At 37.5% G+C, this 24,483-nt stretch overlaps 3 protein-coding genes across 3 annotated transcripts; 1 reads left to right on the top strand and 2 right to left on the bottom strand.

The window, feature by feature from the left end:
* Positions 1-1,113: 1,113 nt before the first annotated feature.
* MONOS_10860 (putative PAP2 superfamily) lies at positions 1,114-19,288 on the bottom strand (the record flags this gene model as incomplete). The annotated part of the gene is made up of 12 exons (XM_067863339.1): positions 1,114-1,535; positions 1,694-13,385; positions 13,539-17,593; positions 17,645-17,783; positions 17,856-17,961; positions 18,080-18,204; positions 18,578-18,619; positions 18,699-18,785; positions 18,833-18,878; positions 18,946-19,017; positions 19,076-19,148; positions 19,235-19,288. The coding sequence occupies 12 exons, from the start codon at positions 19,286-19,288 to the stop codon at positions 1,245-1,247; spliced, it is 16,782 nt and encodes a 5,593-aa protein (XP_067735061.1). The 3' UTR covers positions 1,114-1,244.
* Positions 19,289-19,464: 176 nt separating this feature from the next.
* MONOS_10861 (uncharacterized protein) lies at positions 19,465-20,732 on the top strand (the record flags this gene model as incomplete). Its single annotated transcript, XM_067863340.1, has 2 exons — positions 19,465-20,257; positions 20,337-20,732. 2 exons carry the CDS (start codon positions 19,465-19,467, stop codon positions 20,591-20,593), a joined length of 1,050 nt encoding a protein of 349 aa, XP_067735060.1. The 3' UTR covers positions 20,594-20,732.
* A 2,610-nt stretch (positions 20,733-23,342) lies between these two features.
* Positions 23,343-23,894, bottom strand: MONOS_10862 (uncharacterized protein; the record flags this gene model as incomplete). Its single annotated transcript, XM_067863341.1, has 2 exons — positions 23,343-23,609; positions 23,676-23,894. The coding sequence occupies 2 exons, from the start codon at positions 23,892-23,894 to the stop codon at positions 23,343-23,345; spliced, it is 486 nt and encodes a 161-aa protein (XP_067735059.1).
* Positions 23,895-24,483: the final 589 nt, after the last annotated feature.

The following is a 24,483-nucleotide window of genomic DNA, read 5'->3' as shown; positions in this document are numbered from 1 at the left end:
AGAAGCGATAAGCAAATGGATTAAGCTTCTGTGGATCTTATTTGATATTTCCTTCAGGCTTAACCACAGCTGTAGACTTCAAGAGTGTTATTTTAGATTATGCGTAGAATTTGTCTTTTCATTTGCTCGTTTCTTTTCTGAAGTTGAATTTTGCCTTCAAAGATAGGGTTTTTTCAAAAGATACTCTTCAATGATATCTTCAAGGCTTGTCTTTCTGTAAATATTCCATATGTTTTTTTAACCTTTCACTATTCGAATTGAATTGATAGAATTTGAAGAAAAGCAAACATGCTTTGAATGGAAGGAAATATCAAGCTGAACTTAATGAGATCTCAGATATCAAAGCATAAATTGAACTTATCATCAGATAGGATTGGCAGACTTCACACAAACGCAATTTTGCATCTGTTGGCCAGTACTCTTTTTCTGCCTTGGATTGATGATGGCTGCATCAAATCCTTCAACATTAACTTGAGAAATCATTTTTTGAGATGACAGAATCAGATGATTGTGCGACGAGCTTCACAGAAAAGCATTGAAAGAAGTGAGATTTCTTGAATTGTTCAAAGAAATCTGATTCAAAATCGTATTGATAAATTTTTTTTGCATTTGTTGAAGAGTTTGGATTTAGGTTTTTCTGACTGAATATGTATGAACGTTCACGAATATGAATTGACTAGTAATGCAGAAACAAAGAGAAAGAGATTGCGAAAGTTTGTTTTAAATTCTCAAATAGCCTATTTTTCAATAAATGGACTAAGCACGCATTTTTGAAGAATAATAACTTTTTTCTTTGATTGCTCATCGTTTGAATGTTCCAGTGAAATGAATTATGACGAAGGAATGAACGAATGAAAGAAATTTGTTTTTTGGCTTTCCGATGTACATTTTTATTGATGTCTGAAAAATCTCAAAAATAATTCAGATAATTACGAATTCATTTCATTCTGGAGAAATTCTTATCATTCAGTTTTTCAACATTTATTCTTTTATTATTTTTTTATTATTATTATTTCTCTAAAAATTATAACTGTCCCCTGATTAAAACAAAATTCTTCCCAAATAATTTCTGTATTTGTATATTTATCGAAGTCTTGGTGCAATTGAGAAATATTTGTTTTATCTTTCATTTTTATTTTTACTTTTACAACAGAAATTGCTTTGAAACTTTAAAAAAAAGAAAAAAGAAAAAAGAAAGAAAAAAGGAAACGCTCACAAAAAAGTATATAAACTCTAGAAATTATTCAATTTACAATATGATGTAACTGAAGGTTCCTCAGAAGCCAAATGTCTTGATCTTCTGAAACAGAGTCCACTGCCTTCTTCCAAATGTTTAGTTGTTCTTTATTCATTAACATCCTTTCATTTGAAATAGAATTTTGCATTGTAATTTGAGGAAGAAGAGAAAAAGGTATTGATTTCACAGCGTAGGGAAACAGCTCAGACAGAAAATACGAGCAAGAGTTGAAGCTTGGATGCGTCTGAGGCAAGCTATTGGAAAAGATAAGGTTGAAGCAGTAATGCCAATGAGATGCCTATTTCAAAAAATATTTCAAATTGTGAAAGAAATGAAAGATTTAATTGATTTTGAAAACGGAAAATGGAAATTTTAAACAAAATAAAGTTTTTTTGAATTATTATCAACAAAAATATTCTAAATTAAAAAAATCCAAAAAAAGCAGAAGTTGTATACATTTTGGCAAACGGCAGAGGCAAACTCGACGAAGACAGCAGGATGACATCGCACAAGGCAGAGCCGAAGAGCATCTTTTAGTGAATGTGAGTGAATGAGTGATAAAAGAGCAAAAGAAGTGAGAGAAGAGAAGATTATACTCAGCAATGGAATATTAAGTGATCTGAAAGAAGTATTTAAAGGAGAAGGAGAAGGAGATGATGAAACAGCTTTTTGGCATTTGTTGATCTTATTGAAGAATGCAGTGAATGGCTTTGGCTCAAACAATCCAGGAATGTCAGAAGGAACAAATCCAAATGAACTCAAATTGCTTCCGATATTTCTTTCTTCTGAAGAGGAAGAAGAAAAGAGTGAAAGCAGAATTTCTTTCCAAACGCCCTCCAACGCAACACATAATGAATAAGAAGATGATGATGATGACGGATGATTATTATTCGTTCCTGATTGGAAAGGCAATCCAGTTGAAAGCAGTGATTGGATGAAAGAAGACTGATGAAGCAGCTCCTGTTCCATCTCTCCTATTGACAAGATGTGGATGAGACTGAGCAGACGGAGCCTTTGTGCGTTGCTGGAAGACAAGTCAGTCAAGAAGGAAGAAGAAGAAGAAGAAGAAGAAGAAGATGATGATGATGATGGTGGTGGTGGTGTGAATGAAGAATAGGAACTTGGCGAATAAGGCACAAATGAATCAGTGATTGCTTGTGGAGCTTGGAGTGATGGTTGTTCAATTCCTGTGTTCGCTGATGTTGCCTGATGAGTCGTTGGATTTGAGATGAGTGGATTGAGATTTTGGGAAGGCAAAGCAGGTGAAAAGGTTTTTTCGAAGCAGCATGAACGATAACTTGAGTTCAATGAGCAGGCTTCACTATTGCAGCAAACGCATCTGTTCATTGGAGCAAAAAGAATTTGGCCATTACTAATTCCTTTTGTTTGTGTGTTACTGTTGTTATTATCACCATCATCAGCTTCAACAGCATTTCCTTCCTCTTGTTTAAACTTCGCTACAGCAAGAGCACCGCCACAACGAGCACAAATTGCAGAATTCTCCAAAACGAAAGGCGCAATTCTCTTTTCGTTGTGTGAAAGGATGTCGAGAGAGGAGAGGAGAGAGTCTGAAGCATCAAACAAGGGATTCCAGGGGGATATACGGTTGAGCATATAAAGAGCATCTGATGTATTTGATTCATCTTTTGGTGAAGAATGAGAAAATGTTGATTGTGTTGTTGAAGTTGCTGTTGAAGAGCTGTTTGAAATGGAATCCGAAGAATGAGAAGAGGAAGGAGATAATTCAGAAACAGGTAAAGTTGATGGTTGTTGGGATGTTAATGTGTCTTTCTGTGTTGTTTCTTCGCTTTCTTTTTCAATTGAAGATGATGAAAGAGAAGGAGGAGAAGAAAAAGAAGAAATCAGTGGATGATAAGAGAAGGGGAATATATGTGAAAAGACAAACGCCAATTCTTCTCCTTTTGGAGCATCTTCGGCCAAAGAACAGCAGAATGAAATGTGTGGAACAGACAAAGAAGAAGCTGATGATGAAGGATGAGCAGGTGAGGAAGGGGATGTATGACGAACATCAGCTTCACTAATTCTTGATGAAGCATCAACATGTTCTGAAGAAGCTGTAGATGAACATCTTTCATTCAACTTATCATCACATTTGCCCAACTTGCATTGCATCGCAGACTCAATCAAAGCAGAGGCAGTTGCTCCGTTCAATGAAAGTGGACTGAGCATCAGTCTGAGCCATCTGCTGTGGACGCTGTTGTGTCTGTGCAGGAGAAGAAGGAGAGAGAAGGGAGAAGAAGCAAGAGATGTTGAGTCAAGCTGGGTGATGGCTTCAGAGATGGAGGGAGAGACGGAAGTGTGGGATGGTCTGAATGAAGGAGAAGAAGAGCAAGTAAGCGACGAAGGTGAAGATGATGATGGAGATGGAATTGAAAGTGATGCTTCTTTTGTCACAGCAAATGAAACAGTTTTCAAAAACTGCCTCAGAAGAATCATCAGCATAGACAGAGAAAGAGAAGGAATGCGGCTGGTGTGGCGGACAATTGAAGAGAACAGCTTATTTTGCGAACGGAAAAATGAAGAAGAAGAAGAAGAAGACGACATTGATGAGAGAAGAGGATATGCAGCAGAGAGAAGAGTGGGAAATACTTTAATCGGAGAAGAAGTGGATGGAACAATGGCATTGCGTGATAACAATTCACTAGGAAGATTCTGTGTTTCTTCTTCTTTGTTTTCTTTTTCTTTCTCATTCACTTCTCCTTCCGCATCCACACTCACACCTTCTCCAATCTCTGCATCGCCCAACATCCACAAGCTGATAGACAGCTGTTGAGGAGGCGAAGAGAACAAGAAGATGGATTGCAAAGCAGCAGACGGAGGAAATATTTGCGAAGATGCATTTTGCAGAGCAGCAAAGATGGAAGCAACAGAAGCGAGCCTGTTTGAGAGCTGAGAAGAGAAAGAAGGATATGAAGGAAAGAGATGATTGCTATGAGAAGGAAAAGTTTCTGTTTCCTGTTGCAAAGAAGATGTGGTTATGAAGTGTGGATCAAAGAGGGAGTCGTAATAAGAGAGAAGATTGGAGAGGGGAGTGGACAGATAGGAAGAGGAATCAGATGAGGAGCTGGCTGAAACAAACAGAGAAGAAGAGGAGGAGGAAGAGGAGGAAGTAAATCCTGAATATGTAGTTTTTGGCTTGTTGAAAAGAGGAGAAAGCGGATGGCAGGAGGAGAAAGGGGATAAGCTGCCCTGATAAATAGGTTGAGGAATAAGTGGCGATGAGGCTGGTGATGTTTGTGAAGAAGATCGAGAAAGAGAAATTTGATCGTTTGGATAGGAAATGTTCAATTGCTGTGTGTGATCGAACAAGCTGAGCACTTTTGAAGAGGGCTGATGAGAAGAAGAGGAAGAAGAAGATGGTGATGGTGAATTTCCAATATTATCAGTAGACAATGACGAAGGAGGAGGAGGAAGAGGAGGAGGAGCCTGTGTAGTGTTATTTGGCATTGCTTCATTGTGGATGTTTGCAGGCAGGATGCTCTCAATCATCGACTGCGCAACACGCATGATGTCTCCAACAGCAGTGAAGAGAAGATAGAAAGGAACACGACAAGAGCTGAGGATAAGAGAAGAGGCAGAAGAAGATGAAGTGTTCAGAATATCGCTTGACTGTTGAGATGACGATGAAGATGAGGATGAGGAAGAAGAAGCAAACAGTTGTGAAGAAGCAGAAGAAGGCTGAGGGAACGCGAAAAGAGGGCTTGTGAAGGTGCGAATCAAAGACAAGACGATTGGATTGAGAATTTGAGTGAAGGTGTCCATCAACAATGTGCTTGAAAGAGAAAAGAGAGGGAAAAGAGAGGAGGAGCGAGAGGAAAGATAGAAGGAGAAGAGGGAAGATGGGACGAGAGGAGGAGAAAGAGAAAGAGAAGATGATGAAAATGCAAGAGAAGGATGAATGAAGTGTTTTGAATGTGAAATGTGTTTGATGATGAATGAAAACGGGAGCAGACCACTCCAAAAGAGATGCCGAATAAGCTCGACCGCCACGTTTTGCCTCTTTTGAAGCAAAAACCTGAGAAGGTACTCAACAAACGAAGAAGGGCAAGAGAATGACGATGATGATTTGGAATTGCATTCAGAAGGAGAAGAAAATGAAGAAGAGGAAGAGGAATGTGATGATGGTGATGGTGATGATTGAGAAAGAGGTGAATAACAATCAGAAGATGAAAACAAAGAAGAACTTCTGTTTTGTCCTAACAAATCTATTTCTCTTTGAATCCAGTTGTATTTTCTGTTTTTGCGATTCCTCTGAGTTGATTTCGAGTTCTGCTTGTTTATTTGCAGCCATCTCAGAAACAGCTGAATCAAAACAGCATCGTTTTCAATGAGATCGAGCATTTCTTCAGCTGAAATGCTCACATTGCCATCGAAGTAGTAAGAATTGCATTCAGAATAAGACTTTGTGGAATCTTCGGGTGTTGTGGTGGTTGTGGAAGAGGAAGAAGAGGAAGAAGAGATAGAAGAAGTTGCATGAATACTAAACAAACAGTTAAACGATAAATTTGCTTGTGTAATGTATTTTCTCATTAAAAGTGCAAGGAATATGGCAAATGAATGCAATGGAGAAAACAGCAGAGGAGAAAGCATTGGAATTGAAGGATTTGTTTGCTTATCAGTTTCGCCGGTAGTTTCTGAAGAAGAAGAAGAAGAAGAAGAAGAATCATTGATCAATGGAGATTGAGCTTCTCCTGTATTTTCTGTTGATTCGCCTGAAATAACCTTTTCTATTTGGCTGTATTCAGATGGAGGATGTGTTGCTTCAATGTGTTTGCTCATCAGACTACCCTGTCTTCGAGGAAGGAATGTTTTGAATGAAGCGGGAGAGGATGAGGAAGAGGAAGAAGAAAATGATGAAGAAGCTAATGATGATGCTGAATAAGCATTTGTATTATTCTGCTGTGAAAGATTGAGCTGAGCATAATTCTGACGTGCTGATGTATTGTCACCTGAAGTGAATCTCATTCCAGCTCTTTTGAGAGAAGATGAGGATGAGGAGTTTATTGAGTTATTGCGATTGTAATTGGAAGAAGATAAAGAATATGGAAATTGCGTTTGAGAAGAAGAAATGAGTTGTGAATGGCGAAATGGAGTGAAACGAAGGAGAGAGGCGATGATGAATGTGAGGATATCAAATGTCTCATTGATTGATAGAAGCTGGCGAGAAAACAGAAAATGATAAGAAGAAAGAGAAGATGAAGAAATGTTTTGATTAGCCGATTGATTTGAATGTAAAGAAAAAGGCAAAACAGGTTTGAGAATAAAGAAAGGAAGGAAAAGAGCAGAAGATTCAGAAAGGATTGTGATTATCTCAGCAACGGAGAAGAACAAGTCTGAGTAGCTAAGACCGCTTTTCTGTTTGATTTCTGAGAGAATCTTTTCATCTGTATTGTTGATAATTGTTTGTGAAATTACTCCTCCACATTTCTGTTCAGATGAAAGAGAAGAATAGCTGAGCTGTTCATCAATGGCAGAATGCAAAAATGGATTGAGATAAGCAGACAGCGCAAACACAGATGCTTTTTTCACAAAACATTCATCGGCAAAAATGCGCTGTGTTAAGAATGAAGAGAGAGATAGCATCGCATTTTTGATGCCTTCGGAAGCTGTTTTTGAGAGAGAATGAGAAGAAAACAAAGAAGTCAAACAGAATAGATGAGAATATTGCATTGACTGCTTTGATTCAATTTGATTGATTTTTCCTTGTTTTTGAGTCTGAGCGATGGAATGAGCTTCACAAAAACACAACATTTTTGTAATCACATCTGAGTGAATGAAATTTTTGATGGCTGGTTTCTTATTTGAAAGTGTTTGAGAGGATGAAATAGTTGCAGAGCGTTCTTCAGTCAATGGAGAATCAGAAGAAGAAGAAGAAGAAGGCAAAATTATTTTTTCCTCTTGTTTCGCATCTCCTTCCTTTACATTCTCAAACGCCAAGTCAAAGACCGACATCTTCAGCATCTTTTCTGCTTTGCGAGGAAGAGCCGAATGCAACAAGGACCTCAGCTGGTTGTGTGTGGATGAAACAATTTGTGCTGACTGCTGAGCAGAAAGCAGACCCATCCTGTTGAGCGTGTTCTTTCGCTGTGGTGAATATGACATGGAAGGAAGAATTTGGTGTGTTCTTTTTGGTAAAAGCTGGTTGAGTTGTGTTTTTGAGGCGTTTTGTTTGATTCTCTCAACTTCTTCTTTTTCTTGTATTTTCTGATTTTTATTTGGTGTGTAAAATTCTCTTTGCTTCCTGTTGTCATCCCTTGTCAGCGATGCCTGCTCTTCAAGAAATGAAAGGAATATTTGTCCATCTTCTTCATCATCCTCTTCTTCATTATCTTCGTTTCCTCTCTTTTCACTCGAATTTTCATGTTTTATTCTATTTTCTTCTCTTTCTGTCATTTGAAGATTTCCTCCTTTGCTGTCAGAATCAACAAAATTACTTACATTCACCTTTTTCTCTTTCAAATCCAATAAATCTCTTTTGTAGCTCAAATGTAGTTTTGATGGGGTGATTGCTCTTCCTCTTTCAATTACATGTCCAGTGAATGTCTGCTCATCCCTGTCCGCCTCCAACACAACATGAAACATCTCCTCTCCACTTTCTGACTCATCTTCTGTTCTTTCCTTCCCGTTTTCACATTCATCCGCAATCATTTCATTCACTTTATTTGCAAACACCCTCAGCACATCTTCCACTCCAACACAATCACCTGCAGAGCCAAAGAAGTTCCTTGCACCAATCCAATCCCCTCTTTCCACACACAACCTGCCCAGTAGCACACTCAGAAACAGCAGGTTGCAGCGGATGTTAAACAGAGCCTCCAAAAAAGGCTGAGGAAGATAGCAAAAAAGAGGAGAATATTTGGACATTGTGTTGTGTGGTGTGAAAAGAAGGGTGTTTTCTTGAGATGATGAAGTTGACAGTTGGGAGCTGATAGAGGAAGTGGACAAAGCAGAATGGAGTGTGCTGACGCTGTTTGAGAGAGGAGAAGCATCAGGTGAGGTGAGAGAAGAGGAAGAAGCCGAAGTTGATGATGATGATGATGAAAACGGAGCAGAAGAAAACGAAGAATGAATCTTGTTTCTGAGTGTGGGTGGAGTGGAAGGGGGAGAATAAGTGGAGAAAGAGGCCATTGAAGAGGTGTGCAGCATAACTGGCTGTTTGGAAGGGTTGTAACGTGAGTGAGCAAGCAGAGAGGAAGGGCGGTAGAGAATGGAGGGACAGAAATTAGTTGATTTTGAGATTAATTTGGAGAAGATGAAGTGAGAAGGTGAAAATATACCAGAATAAGAAGAGGAGAAAGAGGAGAAAGAGGAAGAGGAGGGAGAAGAAGGAGAAGCAAAAAGCTCTTTCTTTTCTCTTTCTTTGTCTGATTGCATCTCCAATCTGCTTTCAGTAACTTGTTCGTTTTCTTCATTGAGATGGCTGATTAACATTGAAAATCCTGCTTTTTCAGCACCGCTGTTATCATCTTCTTCTCCTTCTTCTCCTTTATCTTCATTGTTATCTTCATTATTAGCAAAAGAAGGCAATATTGTTGTGTTCAGCATCTTGCTTTTCACACAGCATCTGAGTTTTAAATACCTTTTCAGGTAAAAATGGATTGAATTTTTGGCTTTTTTCTTTTGGATTTCCGTTTGTGCAACAAAAAGAAGAGAAGAAAGATAAAACGAAAGAAACTGCGAAAAGAAGAAAGCTGTTTGGAAGTCGGAGGAAGAAAGAGAACTTCCAGAAATTGAAAGAGAAGAAAGAGGAGAGAAGGAAGGATGAGGAAACAGAGGCTTGACAAGAGAAGAAGAAGAAGAAGAAGAAGGTATTGATGATGGCAATGATAAAGAAGAAGAGGAGGAGGAAGAAGAAGAAGAAGAAGAAAGAGATGAGTAATCGTTGAGGTTGTCTGTGATGACAGAAGGAGGAGGAATGGGAGGAAGAGAAAGCGACTGCTTTCGTGTTGGCTGGCTGTTGGACTCAGAAAATTTGGCAGAGAAAGAAGGAGGAGAAGTAATTTCAGGTGATTTGGGGGTGCGAGTGATGGAAGATACGGTTAAAGCTGAGGAAGAGGAAGAAGAAGGTGAAGAAGAAGAAGATGATGATGATGAAGCCAGTTTTGAATAGAAGCACACATTCAACAAGGACAAAGCGACTGGAGTGAGTCTGGTGACGCCCCATCCGATGCAAGCAGGGCGTTCTGGTTTTGTCGGAGTGGCTGTGCTGACAAAGGCGAATGTGCTGGAAAGACGAGAATTGTTACTGTTGAGATTGCCATTGCGAGAAGGAGAAGAAGAAGAAGAAGAAGAGGGAAATCCGAATGTGGGAGCACGAGGAGGATTTGAAGTGACACGAAGGGTACGGCCAGTGGAGATTGTCTGCCTTCGAGAAGAGGAAGAAGAGGAAGAAGAAGAAGAAGAGTTTGATGAAGAAGGATAAAGAGAGGAGCTTGTGATGGACTTCAGACGAGGCGAAGGGCTGGGCATGTCGAAGCATTTGGAGACGATGAGGGCAGAAGAAGGCGAAAAGAGAACAAGACACGAATCAATAAACTCGTTTTTGGAAGTGGACAGGAGGAAGAAGTCGAACAAGAAGGGAGAAGAAGAATTGTCAGAAGGAGAAGAATAAGTGTTTATTCCAGTGTTATTTGAAGTAAATCCATTGTGAAGCTTATTTTCAGTCTGATTTATTGAATTCAATGAATCCAGCTTTCTTTGGTCGCTTTGTTCACTTTCACTATTGTTGCTGTTATTTCTGCTGATCTGCCTTCCCAATGATTCAAACAGAGACTGCAAAGAGAGCGAAAAAGGCACACAAAACTTGCGAAGTTCTGAAGTCAACGTGTTTTTCCTGTCAAAACGAGAAGTTTCTATCAGATTGCCCAACTCATCGTAAACTGGCTTTGCACTTTTCTTCTGTGAAGAAGAAGAAGAAGAAGCGAAAGGAGAGAAAGAGAAAGCAGAGGAAAGCCTTTGGACAGAAGAGAGAAGAGAAGATGATTGTTGCTGGCGAGTGGAAGGAGAAGAGAAACCGAACTGAGAAGAATTATCATTCGATTTTGCGTTTTCTCTTTCTCCTTCTTCTCCTCCTTCCCTTTCTTCTTCTTCCTGCTGATCTTGTTGTTCTGATCTTTCCATTCTATTTTCCTTCTCCTCTCCTCCTTCTTCTCCATCTTCTCCTTCTCCTTCTTCTTGCTGTCTAAATCTCCTTTCATCCTCTTCCTCTTCATCATCATTTCCTTCTTGTTCTTGTTCCATGATCAGCTGCCTTTCATCAAGAAATCCGTATTCTTCTTCATCAATTCCATCATTTTCTGCCCCTTCTTCTTCATTCCTCTCTTCGTTCTGATCATCTTCATATTGTTCTCCTTCTTGTTCACGTGCTTCTCTTCTTTCTTCATCATCATCTTCATCTTCTTCCTCTCTTTCATCAACATTATGGTCTTCCCCTTCTTCTTCTTCATTGCCTTCATCATTATATTCTTCTTCTTCTTCTTCTTCTCTATTCCTCCCATCACTCGAACTGTTATTGCTTCCTCTTTTTTGCCTCCCCATCCTTCTTCTCCTTCTTCCCTTCTGTCTTCTTTCATTTCCTTCTCTTTCTGTGCTTTTCACCAGCACATCTTCTTCTCTCTCGTCAAAGTCCACGCCCATCATTGTGAATGGAGTGAGTGATCTGGCTGGTGAGATTTCGTTGGAAGGCGAATGAAAATCTTCTGAGGAAGGAGAAGAAGATGAGGAGGAAGAGGAAGAGGAAGATGAAGAAGATGAAGAAGAAGACAAAGGAACAAATGAAGGAGAAGGAGAAGAGGAATGAGATGACTGCATAGAAAGAGTGGGGGACATGAGAACAGAATCAGACGAAGGAGAAGCACAAGAAGAGGCTGAAGAAGAGGCAGAAGACAATTTTGCAGTGGAACTGCGACGGAATGAAGAAGGAGGTGTTTGAAGATCAGTTTGGGGTTGTTCTTGTTGTTGAGAAGAAGAAGAGGAGGAGGAAGGAAATGAATGTGTTTTTATTTGAGTTGATTCAATAGGGGTGGATTTGACAAGAGGTGGGGAAGAAAGAGAAGAAGGTGAAGAAGGAGAGGAAGGAGAAGCAGAAGGAGGAAACGAAGGAGATGATGCAGAAACGGGAGAAAGAGTAAGATTAGGTGATTGTGGCTGGCTGGTGGTGGAAGAAGACTTAGCAGATGAATACATGATAGAAGGAGAACAAGGGAGGGTGTGTGGAGGAGGAGGGATGGGAAGAGAATGGAGTGTGTCTTGTGAGTCTGCCTGTTCATTGGATGGGAATTGGGTAAAGGAATATATCTGTGAGGGTTGTTGGTTTGGCTGTTGCTGATTCTGTTGTTGGAGAAGAAGAAGAGATGAAGATGAAATGGAAGAAGAGGATGAGGAAGAGGAAGAAGTTGATGATGATGATGGCTCAATTGAAGATCTGTGCGGAATAAAAGCAGAAGGAAGTACAAACGAGTCTGCTGCATTGTCATCAGAAGAAACAGAAATAGAAACAGAAGAAGAGGAAGAAGGAGAATAAGAAGAAGAAGAAGATGATGATGAAGGAGGAAACGAATAAGGAGGAAGAGAAGGAGAGCTTGCTCTGGAGTCTCTTGCCTGGGATGCTATTGGTCTTGGGACGATGCCTGGGCCAGAGACAGAAACGAGAGTGAATGCAGAGCTGCCTCTGCTTCTGCTTCTGTTTCGATTTTTGTTTTTGCTTCTGCTTTTGCTTCGACTTCTGACTTGTGCTCTTCCAGTTGTGCTGCCTATACCAGGTGACATTGGCGCACGAAGCACACTTGCTGTGGAATACTGTTGAGTTTTCTTTTGTGAAGAAGAAGATGATGATGATGAAGATGAAGAAGAGGAGGAAGAGGAAGCAGAAGATCGCCTTTTGTGGAGTGGCTTGAATCTGTCTGTTGAGGCGACAGCAGAGACAGATGAGAAGATGGAGGACAATGCTGTGTTTTTGCTCTTTCTCCTCAAAGTGGATGAAGCTGAAGCAGATGAAGAAGGCATAGAAAGATCAAAGTTATCAATTAATTCTGCATCTATCTCATCATCTTCCAATTCTCCTTTTCCTTCTTCTGTTTCCTCGTCATCATAATCATCATCATCCTCATCTGACTCTTTATCTTCATTGTCTTCCCTCTCTCTGAATCCTTTCCTTGAAATCATTCCTTTTTCTGCCATCTCCTCTTCATCGTCTGTGTTGTCAACGACAATTCTTCCTTCTCTGCTGCTTTTCAAATTCCCCATCTCTTTCCTTTCTGAAAAGGATTTGCTCATTAAATCTCTTCTTTCTGAGCCAGCTGTTGCATTTCTCGTGTTTCTTGTTCTTTCTCTTTCTCCTTTTATCAGCTCACCAGCTTTGCTTCCGTCGAGTCTTGTGTTTTGCATCCGAAGTTTTGATGTTTCTTGTTGAGATGACTGAAAACGAGAAGAAGAAGAAGAAGTTGATGAAGACATCTGAATTTCTCTTCTTCTCTTCTTTAGCAGCCTCGCTTTCTGCTTTGCTTTCTGCTTAGCTTTATTTTGCATTCTGATCAATCTGTTTCTTTGCTTCTCCTCTTCCTTCTTCTTCTTCATTTCCTCTTTCTTCTTCTTCCACTCCTTCTTCTTTTCCTGAAAGAGATAGAAAATGTCTCTTGGAAGAGAAGGAGCAAACAATCTCAATCTTGGCGACGCATTGAACAGATTCCGAGAAGAAAGGGCAAAAGGCAGAGAGGAAGAGCAGGAGTGGAGAAGAGGGAAGAATGGAGAAGAAGGGGAAAAGTTATCTGGATTAGATCGGTTAAAGCATGGAAGTGAGTTTGTGTTTATGTTTTTGTTAACATCTGCATTGGGAAAAGAGAAAGAGCTGTGTGATTTTTGAGGGGAAGAGCTGATGTTTGTGAGGAAAGTCAAAGAATTGTGCTGAGCAGACAGAAGAAGCGAATCAGAAAGGAAAGAAAGATTGTGCCTGGATGAAGGAAAGACAACAGGAGAAGAAAGAGAAGAGGAAGAGGAGGAAGAATTCACTTGAGAAAGAAGAGAAGGAGCAGTTGTAAGAGAAAGCTGGTTGAGAAGGGAAGGAGGAAGAGAAGAGGATAAGAAGCGAGGGTGGCCAATTCGTCCATCAACAAGAGAAGTGAAGAAGAAGCTGAGAAAAGAAGAAAAAGCAGAAAGGGAAGAAGAAAAGGAGGAATTCATTGATTTTTCATTTTTCAAGGATCTTTCGTGGTTTTGTGATTCATTCCGTATTTGAGGTTCTTCTTCAACAAAAAAGGAAGGAGGAGAAGAAGCCTTGGCAAACAGAGAAGAAAACAGAACTGATGTTTTGTTTGCATTGATGGAGGCAAGCGGATATATTTCCTCTTCCTCTTCTTCTACATCATCTTCTATTCTGTCGGGTGAGTTGTTGTCATTTCCTCTTTTTGTTGATTTCTGTGTATCATCCAGCAAATGATTCATTTCATCTGCTTCTTTCACATTCACCATATTATCTGATATTCCATCATTTCCATATTCACTTTTGTTTTTATTTGAAGATTCCTCATCTGCAATCAATGGCTCAGGCGCTTCTTCAATTCTATTGCTATTTCCTTCAACTCCTTTCTCTCCACGTTGTTCTGCTTCGCATCTGGATGAAGGTGCAACAAACTCTTCAACATTGTCTTCGCTTTCTTTTGCCTCAAATGTTGCTAGTTCGGTTGCCACTTCTTCTTCAAAGCTGCTGTCAGCCTCTTCTTCATCCTCATCATCCTCATCTTCAACACTTTTTCCACAAAACATTTTTTCTCCTTTCAAGTTGCATCTCCATTCTCCTTCTTTCCTCAACAAAAGTCTCAAATTCACATCATTCCTCTCTCCATTCACATTATCCCCTCTCCATCTATCATCCAAACCTCCATCTAATTTTCCTCTTCCTTTCTCTTCCACAGCCAGCGCATAGCTCAGAACACGGTGAGTAGCTGTTAAAGCAAGCAGCAGGGTAGGAGATAAGCAAAGTGAAATGACAGGCTCTGAAAAGGAAAGATGAGAAACAAGGCAGCCATTTGTGGCATCGATGATGAAGCATTGAGCGGATGAGGAGAGGAGAATGAAAGGATGAGTGAAAATGGAGTTTTCTTTGAAATTGACAAGATTTGCATCGGAAAATGAATATTTTGTGTTTTGTGTGTTTTGTTTGTATTGCAGCATATGGACAATCTTATCAACAGCATTCCAGTCAATTTCTTCTGTTTGATTCGCAAAGCATTCATTCACAAGCAAACTATCTTCATCTTCGCTTTCTCCAAACTCGTCTTTCTCTTCACTTCCTGTTTTTGATGTTTTTCTCTTCTTTTTTAGAGAATAAGGAAAAGAATTGCGATAAGAGCGATGAAGTGATTGAAAAGTGAACAATTGAAGATGCATGATTGAATGAGGCGGGTGCAGACGAGAAGAGGAAGAGGTGAAAGAAGGCGAAAGAGCAGAGAATGGGAATTCTGATGAAGAAGAAGAAGATGATGATGTTGATGATGAGATGGAAGAAGAAGGGAGGAAGGAGTGAGAGAGAGAAGCGCTTAAGTTCTGGTGGAGGGCAGACGGGTTTCTTCTGCTGTTCTCCACACGAGGCAGAGGCAAAGGCAGAGAAGAAGAAGAGGAAGAGGAAGAAGAAGAAGAAGAAGAAGAGAAAGAAGTATTTGGAAGAGTAGCAGGAACAGGAAGAGAAGAAGACTCCAACAGGGAGAAGAGGAAATGAGACGGGATGCAAGCGATTTCTTCCACATACGCGCCGAGGAGAGGGGGAAGGTGGGAGATGGAAGCATAAAGTGCCTCGTTTGTCTGGAAGCAGCGTGATAAAAGAGCAAGTTTGGCTTTCTCGTTGAAATGGCTGGGGAAAAGAGTGTTTGTTGGATGGGAAGGGAAAAGAGAAGAAGGAGTGGAAGAAGAAGATGATGATGATGAAGGCAACGATGATAATGAAGAGAGAGAAGAAGAAAGAGAAGATGTTGACGAAGTTGATGAAATCTTTGGATTTGCACGAGGAATAGGCGAAAGCAAAGGGTTTTTGATGGCAAACCCCTTTTGAAATTCGCTTCCTCTGCTGTTTTTGCTTCCAATCTTTGCTTTCTGCCAATCATTTTCCTGATTTTTTGCAGAAAACAGCTCATTTTCTGTCTTTTGGCTTGCAAAATATCTTTTTTCAGTCATTTTTTCCTCATCAAAAGTTGGTCCTGTGTCGATTGGAGTGACAAGCTCACCAGAAGAATTGAAGATGAAGAGCGATTGTTCGACTGGCGGAAGAGGAGAAGAAGAAGAATAAGAAGAAGAAGAAGAATGAATGTGTGTGGATGAATTGAGTGTTCTGAGTGGAGAAGAAGAGGAGGAGGAAGAAAATGAAGATGAAGATGATGCAACAGATGAAGGCAGAGGCGTAATGAAAGACGAAGCAAAAGAAGAATCAGAAGGAGAAGAAGAGAAAGAGCTTATCTCAGCAGCGGTGGTTTGTTGTGGTGTGTCTAGGCATCCGTCTTTGCCTGATTGGACGCCTGTGAATGAGCTAAAAGTATTTTTAGAGGAGAAATGATTCAATTTGTTATTGTTTGGGTTAATTTGGCTTTTCTGCCTGTTGCACAGCTCAATGAATAAGCCAGGGATGTATGTGAATGAAGGGTTAGACAGAAAAAAGGAAGGAAATGACAAAGCAGAAGATTCTGAATAGGATGAAATGGCAGAGGAAACTGAACTCACTGAAGAAGAAGAGGAGGAGGAGGAAGAGGAAGAAGACGATAGAGAAGAAAGAGATGAATCAGTGAAAGAAGAAGAGGATGAAGAAGAAGAAAGAGAAAAAGACGAGAAAGAGGAGAAGTTTCGTGAAGCAGCAGTGTCAGATGGGTGGAGCAGCGATTCTCTGTGCTTCAAATAGAGAGAAGGCCCAGAATGCACAGGTAACAAAGGAAAAGGCGCTTCTTCTTTGAAATAATGATCAATAAAATGGTCACGTTCATTTTCTATGTCTTCTGTGTCTTCTGATGTTTCGCTGCTTTTTAAACAGAGTTTGTCTTCTTCGCTTTTGGAAAGATCATTTTCTGTATTTTGTGCCTTTTCTTCGAGTGAATCAAGATGAGGGCTGCTTAAATTTGACTGATGGCTTATTTCTTCATTTGTAACAGTCGATGAATCTTTATTAACATCAGATGAATGCATATGTGTGGATGAAGTGTTATTCGAACGATCAGTAACTATTTCCTGTTTGGATATGAGCTTCGCATTGGTTAAATCAGAACAATTGCCATTTTGTCTGCCTTTCGTTGACTGCGTTCTTTTGTCTTCAGTCATCTTCATCTTTCTCATGAGCGTTTTCATTGAATCATCAAAGTCTTTCTGCATATTCTTCGCAAAGTTACCCACATTTTGTGCAGATTCAGAAAATGCCTCTGCATTTCCATCTGTCTTCTGCATATCTGATGCAACAGCGCCTTCTTCTTTGTTCAGTGGCTGATGATTGTTCCACTCATTATCCTTTGTGCCTTCACTTTCCTTCCATTCACCTTCATCACAATTCCCATTGCTTCTGTGTTTGTCGCTTTTTCCGCTTTCCAAACGAAGTCTGACTCGTTCTGCCGCCTGTTTGTGCAGATGGATAGCTCTGTCTGTCCAGAGATTCACTCGAAGAACACGCGCTTGCTCGTCTCCAGGCAGGCAAGTGCACGAAGAAGAGGAAGGCCTGTTGAGAGTGGACTCAGATGACGAAGAAGAAGAGGAAGTAGAAGATATTGATGATTGAGATGTTTGTGAGGGTGTAGAAGAAATAAGCCGAGTGGAAACATAAGAAATGTACGGAAAGAGAAACGAAAAGCGACAGGTTGTGGGTGGATACATCGGTGGATACATATCTGATATGAAGGAAGCATCAGAACTTTTGCCAATAAAGTCCCTTGAAGGCAGCTGTGAAGCATTTGCATCGGCGTGCTGCTGCGGTACGAGCGGAGAATAAGGGAAGCCCAAATCGATGATAAAGAGCTTATTCATCTTGAGAGGAAAAGGATCGCAGGTCGCAAGCACTGACTGTGCTGTGGAAGAGTCTGACTGAAGATGCTCTGCAGATGAGTGTTTACCTCTTTCAGTTTCCTTCGTATGATATGAATGGAGCTGTATTTCTGATGGAGACGAAAAATCTAACGATGGCGGCTGTTGAACTCCACTAATTGTTGAAGCATTTAATGTTTGAGAAATGCTTTGTTGTTGAATTTCGACAAAGTCCGTGTTTGGCAACAATTCAAAGACTGTAATCTTTGATTTTTGCAAAAGAGCGCATAAGCACGTTAATGGACAAAATGTACATGATATTGTATTCTGTTCTAGCATATACTCGAAAACAAGCTTTTTGAAAAGAAATAATATTGAAAACAAATAAAAACTATAAATATATACTTTAACTTCAAATTTATGAGCCGATGGATTAAATATCCCCTGTGCATCGACTGGCTTATTATCAATAGGAAAAGGATTCCAATAGTACAAGCGTAGCTTTGGGCGAGGATGAGCAGAGGAGCGTTCAACAGTAGCCAAACTTAATTTCAAACCCAAAATATAGCCAAAAATAAATAAAAAAAAAAAAGTCAAGATATAAGATATATTAAACCATTGAATCCTGTCAATAAATTGAAGTGAACAAATGTTTGTGTCGACAGTTGAGAATGAATAAATTGGTGTGCTCTCTTCTTCATCAAGAAACAAACGGATCAGTCCTTTATTAATTGTGATTGTTAATCAGTGAAAGTTAAAAATAAAAATTTCAAATTTTATGTATATTTAATTTAAATATAATTGTCAAAAGAAAAAATATATATTTTTTAATAAGCGCACCAATATTCGTTGCAACAATGACGACATTCTCGGAAGAAGTTATAAAAAGAGGCTCATTATCAACGTTAATGGGCTTGTAATTTGAAAACACATTGAAATCTCGAGAATCAGTCATTTTGTTTGATCTCATTACATAAGAAAACATTTAAAGATTTTTTTCTAAATAAAAAATTTTTCTTTCATGTTTTATTTCATTTGGTCATCAAAGATAATTAACAGACAACATCCAGCATGCATTTTATACTATTTCTTAAATTTGATTATGAAAAGTTATTTAAAAATTTATCAATTTCCACACAACTTAAAAATGCAATGACAATTCAAAACGCATATGTACGCAAAATAGAGAAAGAAAGAAAGGTAAATTTTTATTTTCCTTGCTTTTGCTTGGATTTCTCTGGTTTATTCGATTTTTTCAAGTAATTATTGGTGTATTTCTTCAAAGCATTTTTTGTTGAAAACAAATAAATGCATCCAACAAATGTTCCAATGGCATACCCACTAGTAACTTGTTTGAGTGTATGGTATCCAAGAATGACTCTAATAATTTTAATGTTTTTCATAAACAACAAATTAACTATCCGTTGACAAAAATACGTTTGAATAAACAATATTATACCTTGACAAAGCTACAATTATGCAGCCACATGGTATTCCTAGGAGAAATATGTAATATGTGAATGGAATAAGATCTTCTTTCCTATTTCTATACAAAAAAAGTTTGATCTTAAAGAAAAGAAAAAAGAAATGCACCTCAGCCAATAAGGAAATAGAACTCCAAAGAACGATATAAATTGTGCTGATTTAATATAAAATTAAAATTTTTATCGATGTTTTTGAAAAATAGGAAGAAAAAAGTATCAAACAATGATCAGAAGGAAATCCTCCACAAGGATCTAATTCGATGAAAGGAAGCCCTTCTAGAGTTGAAGGACGGGCTGAAATGTTTTTTTGAAAAAAAATTATTATTATTCCTTTTGAACCTTAAAAGCAAACGTTGGCAGAAAAATTCCTTCAAAACTAAATTAATTGCTGTGTTGAACAGCATCCCTAAGCAAATCCATATATTCTTAAAAACAAATAAAAATCATAATATGGTCAGTTGAAAAGAAAACAAGTTTAAGAATTCGAATTTCAAAGCAATTATTTTCTAACTGAAATTCTCTTGGCACTTCCTTCGAAAACAATAAAAGATGCATATACGGCCATTATAAAATCAGGTGCTAACGACAACAAGGCAAGAAACCAAGAAATTATGCTCCCTTTGTCGTAAAGAACATATGTCAAAGAAAATGGAGTCTTCATTTTGGGATAAGATCATAAAAAATTATTGATATTGAAGATTATTGATTTGATATTTTAGAATCTCATATTGAATAAAATAAATGGCAACTAAAGAAGAACAAAACAAGCTTGGAAGACCAATTGGACGATATGGCAATTTCAAGAAACCGAAAGATTTTGATGAATCGTTGGCTGGTATTCAAAGAGACAGAATTTACAGTGAGGATCAAAATTTTCATATTTTCCCAACTGATGTCAAAAGTTCCAATTCAACAGAAATAGCTGAAGAGATGCAAATTTTTTCCATGCAAATACAAGCTCATCGGAAAGCTTTATCAATGAAAACTGGAGATCCAGTTTTTATATTACGTTCATCGTTGCATTTACGAGAATTGTATAAAATTGCAACAGATTTTGCAACAAATCCAGTTGACTTTATGGAACTTCCACTTGATGAATGTCCATCTTTAGAACAACAACTTTTTGAAGACCAATTGATGGTTGTTACAACACACCTTCATCCATTTCTAACTTTTATATATTCAGCAGCAGATATGGAATTTATTTTGTATTTTAACATTCCAATTCCCCATGATCTTGGGAAGTCTGGCAAAAGCAAAGGTGATTCCGAAAAAGAATCTCTTCCTCCAACACTTCAATATCTTCAACCAGCTATGGAGCAAGTTAAACAATTATCTAGATTTTATCCCACTGCTTCTAGGCCTGTTGTTGTTACAAATTCTTTCCCAGAGAGAATGTCTTCTCAGTCAGAAGCACTTCTTCCATTTGGATGTTCTTGTTCAAATGTGAGATGTGATAAAAATCAACTTAACTCCACTGAAACAACATTTTCACGTTGTACTGCATGTAAATTAGTTTTATATTGTTCAAAGGGTTTGATCTTATTTTGGCCAGAGAATTATTTGTGAATGCTTTGTTTGATTCAATTTTATAAAAATTTTCTATTTATAAGAATGTCAACGAATTGATTGGCCCAGACACCAAAGGTTTTGCATGATGCACAGAATGGTTTCTGAGGGATCAATGCCTCCTCCTCTTCCAATTCCCCCTCCACTTCCTAAATCTGAAGCTTCAACTTCCTCTTCATCGTTAACAGCTTCTTCAAATCCATCTTCACAAGCATCAGCTTCTTCAAAAGATGGAATTACATTTGTATCTCAAAAGACTAATGATGTTTCAAAGGGGCCTGTAATTAAGCTTCAGCTTTAATCTTTTATTATCACTTCTATTTCATTTCATGAGCTTTATTTCATCTTTTATTCTTTACAAAGGTTGGGTTACTATTTTGTATCTTAACCGTTTTTTATCGAGGCTTCAATTATTAAAAATTAACACAATATCCCACATTTATGTTCCATTGAATTGTTTTTTTCAAAATTCATATGAATTTTCTCATGTATATATGCATATTGTCGCAAAACTGACTGTGAATTACGAAGTGGTGTAATATCTCTTTCACATTTGAATGAGAAATTATCCAATAACAAAATGCATTTTTTCACCCATATCAATTACCCATTTAACAAATGGGTGATAATTTTTGAAATCATAACTTTTTTTTTGAGTATTGTTGATTTTGAAAATTCATTATCGTTTGCCAAATAATTTTCATTCAAATAAAAAATGTTTTTCAATCGTTTCAAAAGCTAATGGTTGATGAAAAAGAAATACAGAGATGTTTAGAGTTGGAGTCATAACTTTTCTGGGTTCATCAACATAAATAAATAACATTTTTTTTCAAACGGAAGTTTTTGTTATGATAAAGAACTTCAAAAATAATTGCATAAGTCCTTGTTTTTCTCATTTGTTAATTATCAATATTATTTTTTTTGTATGACACACCAAAAATAATTCTAATTTGAAAAATAAAAAATTCATTTTCGAAAAAGAATAATTCGAATTCGAAAATTAATAATTCAATTTCGTAATTTATTAATTCGATTTCGAAAAAGAATAAACCAATTTCGAAAAATAATATTTCAATTTCGAAATTCATTATTAAGTGAAATTTTAAAATTTTCTCGAGAATGGATTTCAGAAAATTTCAAGTTATTTTTTGACCAATCAAATATTATTACTCAAAGAAAACTGTTTTTTAAAAAATGAAACAATCAATAAATCAATTTTTTGAATATTTTTTTCATTTTCGAAAAACATCACTCAAAAGATAAAAATAAATTAAAAAATTCATTCTATTGAATAACCAATTAAAAATTGCAAATAATCATTCACAATTTATTGAATAACAAAAAACAAGAATTTTTTTTCCAATTATATTTTTAAGATTCTTTGATGAAAAAATAGAAAAACATTAATATTTTACACGAAAATGAATACATTTTCTTTTTGAAATACTTTAATTAAAGAAAAAGACATACAAAATGAATGAATTTTTTTCAATGAAAATGCATCATTTTTCAAATATAGATAAACTAAGTGAACTGATGAAATACAAATTAATAGAATTAAAAACCCCAAACACAAGTTATTCATTCCGCAAATAAAAAAAATGTTCATTTTCGAAATTGATTAATTCTTTTACGAAATCGAGTTAATAAATTACGAAATTGAATTATTAATTTATTAATTCGAATAATTTATTTTCGATTTTGAATTATTTTTTTTCGAAAATGAATTATTATTTTTCGAATTAGTATTATTTTTGGTGAATATTTGGGTGATTATTTTTGAAATGATAAAATTTCAAATGAAAATTTCGATGATGGATTTTTGTTTCATAACAAAGCTGATAACCAAATTCTGAGATGATATATGCAGTATTATCAACTATTTTATAATGTTTGATTGTCTCACATTCACTTCAAGAGAATAATTGATATCTTTTTAAGTTTTTTTTTGAAAAATCAATTTTGAAAATTATAAGTGATAATTTGAAAATAAAACAGCTAGCTGATGAATTGGTTTTCCATGCATATAATGTTTTTGATAAAAAACAACTATGATCAAAATCAAGAATTCTCATTTGAAAAAAGAAAAAAATTAGGGAATGTTTGAGTTATTAAATATGTCAAATTTTTTCTAATTATTGTGTATTTCAATAACTGTTACAGCTGAAGGATGAAGACTAATCGTAAATATTCATTGATTTTTGCATCTGTTGGTCTTAACCACTTCTTTCGAATGAAACGTTGTTTGGATTTAAAGTATGACTGATTTTAAAGAAAAGATGTTCAATAAAAAAAGAAGTTTCTTGGATCAGCCCGTTCAATTGAAGGTTTAATTTTGTCAACGAAATTTTTGATATATGCATAGTCTTAAATGAATTTTTTCTTTGTATTTATCGTCACTTCCTTAAATACTTTTTTCGTGGGGCTTTATTTTTTTGCGTTGCCATTTTGAAAGACTGTTATTTCTTATCAAACTGTTTCATATTTTGATAGCATGCTGATTTTTCCGATTTTGTAATTATCTTCTTCTCAAACCAATCCAAAAAAATAATAAACCTTTAAACCGAACAAAGCTTTAAAGTTGCATGGTTGAAAATTTCATCCACGACTTTGGGAGACCGGAAGATTATAGAAAATATTCTTTTTTGTGTTTCATATTTTTTCTTTTTTGACTATTAGTTATTATTTTGAAAAAAGTATCTTGCTCATTTCAACAAGAAGAAATGTAAAAAAAAGGCAAACATAACGAATCAGTAAACTTACAACTGTGCATATCACAAATCTTTTTTTGGGTTTTCTTTTTTGTTTAATAATTTCATAAATTAGAGAAAATAAATATTTGAAAAATGAAAACAATATCTTTAATTATTTTCCTTGAAAATGACAACCTCAGAGTGATTTCCTGCGTAATTTGTTCTCAATGACACTTCAACTTTTCCATCTCTATGTTCAGCGAATGATTGGAACAAGGCAACTGGCTGGTGGAACTCCAGAGAAGAAGTATTTAGGAAGGTGTACATGCAATAGTCAGAAAGCAAGCATCTCAACATTTAAGCATTTCCCTTTTCTTGTGCATGAACAATGACACGTTCATTTATCCTCAGTCTGACTATCCGAAGTGGAAGGCACCAGTACAAGAAAACTTCATGCCCTTCTGCTCCAGCTGGCTCTGCAGCACCCGCACACGCCCTAGCACCGCTGCATTCACCTCCGCCTCCTTCCCTTCTCCGCACCTCCATCCCTCCCATGTGCCATGCTCCTTCCTCCCTCCTTTCCGCAGCCTCCCAAAAGCACCCCCTGCTGCCCGAAAGCTGCTGCTATGTCCCGCACTCCTCCGAATACATACACCGTTGCACCCTCCGCCAACCCTCCCATCCACACACATGCTCGCACTCAGCCACAACCACTGGCACAACCCCTCCTCCTCCCTCCTTCCCTCCTCCCTCCTTCTTCTTCCTCTTTCTCACCACCTTTACATCCACAAGCCGATACCTCCCCTCCCTCTTCTCCCCTCCCTTCCCCAGCCCTTCCCTCTTCTCCTCCACACAGCACCCCCGCCCCAAACAGCCCCTGCCACTTCCCTTGTATTCTGCTCTGCACATCCGATGACGGCGCAGAAGAATTGGCGGATGCCAAGTCTTGCGCCTCTGCTTCCAGACCGAAGCAATTCCTCAGCGATTCCGAAAACGCAAGCGCTGTCTTTTATTGTGCCCCTTCCTCCTCGTCAACATCCTTTTCTACCAACACTTTTCATTCTTGCTCCGTCATCTTTGCAATCGAAGACACAGCATCCACAGACCACACTAACACATCCAACAATATTTCATCGAAACATCTGCACATCACCTTCATCATTCCACTTCCTCCTTCAGCTCTTCTTTTCTCTTCCAATTCTCTCTTGACTTCTCTTGAGAATTGTAGTTAATTCGTAATCCTTTCTTCCAAACCTTTATAACTGAAAAATCCTATTGATAAAAACATCCAAATAGACTGAAAGGCAAGTCATGTCAGATTCTGATGTTCATGTTGATTCTGGATAATCTCTTTGATTTCATTAAGGCAAATTTCTTTTTCAAATAACTAATAAAAAATGATAATGAAATTCAAAAATATCAATAATGGAGTTGTTGATTACATACACAGTTGCATTTGTAACTCAAAGTTAACAAAGTCATTTCCTTTTCCTTTTGA

Source organism: Monocercomonoides exilis (assembly GCF_001643675.1).
Source record: "Monocercomonoides exilis strain PA203 chromosome Unknown scaffold3-2548433, whole genome shotgun sequence".
Taxonomy (NCBI): Eukaryota; Preaxostyla; order Oxymonadida; family Polymastigidae; genus Monocercomonoides; species Monocercomonoides exilis.
The sequence above is the reverse complement of the archived record's forward strand: the minus strand, read 5'-3'. Positions and strand labels throughout refer to the sequence as shown.